This window comes from Cebus imitator, unplaced genomic scaffold, assembly GCF_001604975.1.
Source record: "Cebus imitator isolate Cc_AM_T3 unplaced genomic scaffold, Cebus_imitator-1.0 Scaffold2, whole genome shotgun sequence".
NCBI classification, from domain to species: domain Eukaryota; kingdom Metazoa; phylum Chordata; class Mammalia; order Primates; family Cebidae; genus Cebus; species Cebus imitator.
The window spans coordinates 11674691-11681092 of record NW_016107317.1 but is presented as its reverse complement, the minus strand read 5'-3'; the positions used below and the strand labels follow the sequence as shown (position 1 = coordinate 11681092).

The following is a 6402-nucleotide window of genomic DNA, read 5'->3' as shown; positions in this document are numbered from 1 at the left end:
TTTCAGTAGAGGAGGGGTTTGCCATGTTGGCCAGGCTGGTCTTGAACTCTTGACCTCAAGTGATCCACCCGCCTCAGACTCTTCAAAGTGCTGGGATTTGCTTAGCCAGCTCTGGCATAAGTCAGTTTTTATACAGGTGTCAGCCACTGTGCCTTGCCTTTACTCAACTTATTAATTCTAATAATTTATCTTTAGACTCTATTGAGTCATCTATATAGATAATCATGTAATCTGTTAGTAATAACAGTTCTGTTTTTCCTGGCCTATCCTTATGGCCTTATTTTACTTGACATACGATGCTGGTAGACACCTCCAGCTGAACAGAAACAGTAATAGCAGAATCTTTTGCTTTATTCCTGATCTAAAGAAAATACTTTCAGCATTTTACCATTTAGTATGATTTTTTAATGAGTTTTATGTAACAAGCCTTTATCAGGTTAATGAAGTTTACTTCTGTTTCTAGTTTCACAAGATTAGTTTTTCCCTTATTATGAATGGATATTGGATTTTATCACACTGCTTTGAATTGATCAAATGTTTTTAAATTAAGTTTTATTTCTCTCTTTTTAGCAAAGAAGTTTGTCATCCTGATATTGGCGGCAAGATCATAATGTGTCCTCAGTGTGATAAGCATTGTCCATTCTGGAAACTCAATATTACTTGCGAGTCTTCAAAGGTAATTTTTGCTATTCCCAATATTTCTACCTAATGAAAGATTTTTTTCTTCAAATGATAATTTAGATATAACATAGATACTGTATTTTTTCTTCTGAGGAATTCAAACAGATATTTTTCAACTAACCTTTCAAACATTCTGGACATTAATATACAAAGTTTTATTCCTCTTTTACAAATAATAAAATTGCGATTTAAGACCTTAGATAAAATCTCATGGAGTGTCAGTGAGGTAATAGTGGAATCTAAACTATTTGAATATTTCAAGTAATCAAAGCAGAAATCTCAAACCCATTTTATCTTCTAAATCAATACTTTTAAATGGATTTACAGTAGTAAATTTACAGGTTGAGTATTCTTTATCTGAAATGCTTGGGATCCAAAGTGTTTTAGATTTTGGAATTTGGAGTATTTGCCTTGGCCTTACTGGTTGAGCATACTTAATCCAAAAATCCAAAATCTGAAATGCTGCCTTGAGCGTTTCCTTTGAACATTATGTCAGTACTTAAAAAGCTTTGGATTTGGGATACTCAACCTATGTAAGTATTTTTCTTAATTCAAGTAAGAGGAAACCTGAAATCTGTATTTCTATTTTTCCCCATTCAACATATGCCAAAACTATGCTTAGATTTTAAAGACCGTGATGGTCAGATTTAGACTATAACTATACATTAGGAGGGTTTTATATATGCAATAAAAGGTATTTGTCTTAAAACATTGCCCGAAAAACACATTAGGCTCTCCTTATATATGCAGATTGTCCTGAGCTTTATGACTTCTTAAAATTTGGAAGGTTTAGGATGAGCATCAAGAATAGAGGGAGCTTACTGAAAGCAGGCTAGAAACTCTGGACAGAAAGAAAGATGGTCAGCTTACTTCAGAGCATTTTTCTTACAGTTCTGACATAAGCTTTCCCCTGGTGATGATCTCTCTATCCCCTTGTTCTGCCTTGAGAGTTTAGGAATCATTAGTGGCTCTAGAACATTGTAGCCTACTCCATGTAAGTCCGATTTTAACAGAATGTATTACTGTTATAGTGATGACACTTTCTGTTTCATACTTTGCATAGTTCTTGTGGTTATCACTTTTGACACATACAACAACCCCATGAGATAGGCAGAACAGGCATTATCTCCATTTTACAGAGTAAAATACTGGAGGTCTGGGAGATCACAGAATCTGCCCAAAGTCACCCACCTAGTAACTGGAAAAGTCGGAAATTTTAACAAATCTGCATTTCTCTCCATTAACATATTCTTTGCCAGCTGACGGTATAAGCACATTACTTAGATCCAGCTCTGTGTTTGAAAAATTGTTTCACTACTTAGTTAAGCTGATTGCCAAGTGTTGTCAACAGATGGATTTTTACACTTAATTTAGAAATTAAGCCCCCTCTAAGGACCAAACCAACACAAATTCTATAAATACCTGTTGTAGATCACATAGAGTAAAAGACTTGAAGCTAGTAAGAGGGAAGCTGCTTCTAGTGATGCTGACTCATAGCCTAAAGGGCACTAGTTAGCTGCATCCCAAAGTACTGGCTTTAAGGCAGATGCATCTACGGAGGTGCAAGTGGAAGTTTCATTTTCCTTAAAAAGTTCTCCTTCACACTTCCCACACCCACCTCTTCTTTCTTTTGCTCCACCTACTCATCCTTAAGCACATGACTTTCAAATATGCCCCTATGTGCATTTTTTCATTGTTTTGAGAAAAAGATGAATGTTTAATTCTATTCCAGTTTTCCGAAGAATCCCTTGAGTCTTTTCAGAGTAGTTTATAAAGGGAAGGAAACATAAAAGAATATGAGTAAGGGGCTGAAATGGAAAAAAAAAAAGTTAGAAAAGAAGAAGCACTTTTTCTGGCTTTTCTGTTTGCAAATTATTTTTTTCCTTCATACATTTATTTATATATTCATGTATAAGTCTTTCTTTTGGAAAGAGAGTACTCACTAGTTTACAGATATGCTTACCTTTTGAAAAATTAAAAATAGAAATATAAAACCAGGGGCAAGGAAATTAGGAAACAATTATGAAAATAAGCGTTCATACTGTTTTTGTGATTATTAAATAAGATTCTTAGCTTTCTAGCTGGCAGGATAAAAGGTAAATATGGTAAGTTCTAATATTTTGTTCATAGAAGCACGTTTAGTTATAAAATTTTGATTTTGCCACTTTGCAGGAAGAAAGCATAACAAATTGTCATTTTCCCCCCAACATTCTAATTGGTTTATCTGCTTAAAATCATCATGCCTACATATGCAGCTCTTTTTTTTCTTTCCTGCTGTTGTGACTAAAGCAGTACGCTAATTCAGACTGCTCTTAACACAGCTGTCTTGCCCTCTCTGTGCCATTCTGCCAAGCAAGCTAAGCTAGGCTTCATACCAAGTAAGCTCCTTGCTTCCTTTTTCCCTTACTTCCTGTTTTTACATAGTTCATGGAACAGAGCAAAGAAGTCAGCCATCTTATTCTTTCTCAGGGGTCCAGGATTTTCACAATGTGGCAAGAATACAAACTTCATCCAGGCCTAACTCCCCCTCATAGGAGTGCCAGGCATGTCCCTCGCCTTGAGCAAGGCGGCTGGGGTGATCTTGACACTGGCAGCACACTTGCTTTTTCTTAATGCTCCCATTCTTTCCTCTAGCACCGACAGACGCATTCCTGTTGACTTTTTCTCAACAGAGTAGAGCTAAGAATTCACAGGTGGGATTTTCTTTTTGGAGTAGGTGGGCAGAAGTGTCAAAGCAAGCAGAGTGTTGTCAAATACTGAGAAGATTACATTGATTTCTGAGAAGATTACATTAAATGGAAGTAGCATTGGACAGAATCTTCAATAATACATTAAAACATGCAGAACTGGTTTTTATGACACCTTTTTTTTTTTATCATAATTTTACAATAAAGGATAAGGCGTAACATTAAAAGTTAACTTGGAGAAGACGGTTCCATAAGATTCAAAGCTGAAAGATTTGAAATATGTGATCTGTGGAATCCCTGGACTGGAGGAGTAGGTGGAGAGCCTTGTTCCCCAGAGCTGTCATGCATTTATTCTGTTTTCTTTGAGATGTCTGAGAAGAATAATTGGATGACAGACAATTTAGGATTGTGCCTGCTTTCTCATCACAATCAATGTGGATGATTGAACGGGCCTTGAAAATCAGATGGATGAGAAATGTAGTTATTATTTTATGAAAATAACTAATGTCTTTACATAGATGAAGCTTTATCCACTTTACATGAGTATAAAGAGCAACCCAAAAAATCACGTAAAACAAAGTAGACTTTCTACTTCGAACGAGCTTTGAATTTTCTTTAATATTTGAAGAGGGTATTTTTGTTGTTGGTGGTGGTGGTGGGTTTTTTTGTTTGTTTGTTTTTAACCTATACCTTCTTTTTCTACCCAGTCCCTGTCTTTACTTTTTATATGATCTGTCATAGAGTAGATATAATATGCTTGCCACTTTTTTCATTACCTTTATAGTAGTTTTTCTTAAAAAAAAAAATGTAAAAATGCTCACTAATGAAAAATTAGTAACTAATTATGTTCCAGGAACTCATAGAGGGAGATAGGCTACTTTCATACTAGCAAAGAGATAAAACTTAGTAGAACTAGTGAATAAAGCCTCCTTTGGCTAGATATGTTATTTATCATTCATGATTATTATATTCATTGTAATGTTAGCAAAAGCACCTGTGCCTCCTATTCCAATAGAAGCATGTGTCAGTGATACTGGAAAAGCCATCATTGGGTTTGGAAAACAGAACTCTCCTGGAGGGAGAGCCACCTCAAGATAAACCTCAGCTTTGTATGTCTCTTAACAGGAAAAACAGGAATCCTGAAACTTATTCTCTGACCAGGGTGAGATGATGATAAATGTAAATCATAAATCTAAAAGTTGCTTAGGGGTCATTGTATTCCTAGAGCAATACTACTTCCTCAAATCCAATATGACAGCTCATGAGGCTTAAACTCAGTGGAATTCCAAGAAGTATACCTGTTTCCTTTGAGATATGCAAAGCTCCATTGCAAAATACACTGGTTAATACAGCAAAGACTGTTTGCTTTTAAAAGAATCAAATTTCATCTGTAAGTATATAGTAGATATGTTTATTAAACTAGGCATCAGCTTTAAAAAGAACTTCAGCCTGTAGAATAGACAAAGCATTTCATATTTGCTGAATCCTAATAAGTGGAGGATATGACTCATTTATATGTCATTTATATTTTCCAGAAATTGTGTATCTTTGACAGTTTTGGAACCCTCGTCTTTGCAGTATTTATGGGAGTATGGGGTAAGTTGTTTTTTATTTTTTTCATGTACTCAGTATGATAGTATTACACAGTTTTATGTAGGCTATCAACTCCCCTACAATTCCATTTATAACTGAGGACATTGTATCACTTAGCTTTTACTATAGTAAAATCTGCATCAAAATATAGTGGCTTAAAACAACAAACCTTATTTCTCATATTATTTCTCATCATTCTCTGGGTCAGCTGAGAGGTTCTTCAGGCTGGGCTGGCTCAGCTGACTCTAGTAAGCTGGCAGCTCCACTGGGGATAGGTGATCTGGCAACTAGAAACCTGGTTTGGTCTGTGGGGCTCAGCTGGGAAGGCTTCTCTGCCCCACATGGTCTCTTATCTTCAAATAGGCTAGCCCAGGATTGTTGGTTTCAGAGTTCCAAAGAGAAGAAAGGACAAGCCCCAGCGCATATGCATTTTTAAGGCTATGGTTGCATCACGTTAGCTAATGTCCCATCAGCCAGAGTAAGTCATATGGCCAAACCAGAATCAATGTGAGCAGGTGGGAGCACTACCCAGTGGCTTGGATATAGGAGGCATGATTCATTGGAAGCCATTATTGCAGCAGCCCCACAGTGTGATACAATCTAACTTTTATGGGGGTGGGGGTCAGGAGGAAGTAGCAACACAGTGATTATGGGTGAGCTTTCTTCCTCATACACTTCTGTGTGATTGGATATTTAATAAGTATCTGCTACTCATAATAATAAACTATTTACTAACTAGAACAGATATGTTCCTACAGGATATAATTAATTCCCATATGGGAACTTTAACACTCTATTATTTACTTTGGATAGCATCATTAATACGATGAGGCAATTAACATTTTCTTTAAATGCAAACTTTAAATGTTTAACTGATCTGAACGTTCTAACACAGAAGAAAAATTTCCATTTTCAAAATTAAATGCATGTCCAATTTCATTGTATAAGTGTGAAGAACAACAGAATTCAGGTTATAGGAAGGTGGAGGAAAAGAGTGAACCAAGTCTCTTATTCTTGAAAGGATGACACATCAATGTATATAACTCACAGAATCAGTTATTTATGGTGTCCTCAGCAGTATTTCTCTTTGGGTAGTGATTGTGCCTATGAAAAATTACCAAATGGATCACAGAACAGACAATCTGATTATTTTGTACACTTTTTAGAGATATTGGTTGCTGCTCAGTAGATAAAGTGCACTGTTAAGGTAGCCAAACGTCCCAATCAGTTACATTGGCATTCAGCCGTTTAGCATGTTTTGGCTGGAGACCAAACTTTGGCTAATATTTGACACATAGAAGAATAAAGGTTGAATTTATATGTATTAAGAGCCTCTGTGCTCCTCCGTTGTAAAATGTGTCAATTTTTTTTTTAAGTAAGAGCTTAGGTGCTGAACACATGGGTCAGCACTTTTTTTTTTTTTTTTTTTTTTTTTTTTTTT

The 6402-nt window shown here is 35.8% G+C and overlaps 1 protein-coding gene across 1 annotated transcript in view; it reads left to right on the top strand.

The window, feature by feature from the left end:
• ANO6 (anoctamin 6) overlaps positions 1-6402 on the top strand; it is a 193237-nt gene that overhangs the window by 138771 nt on the left and 48064 nt on the right. The window contains 2 exon segments of the mRNA XM_017529706.1: positions 571-676; positions 4904-4964. Coding sequence (XP_017385195.1) covers positions 571-676; positions 4904-4964 — 167 coding nt within the window.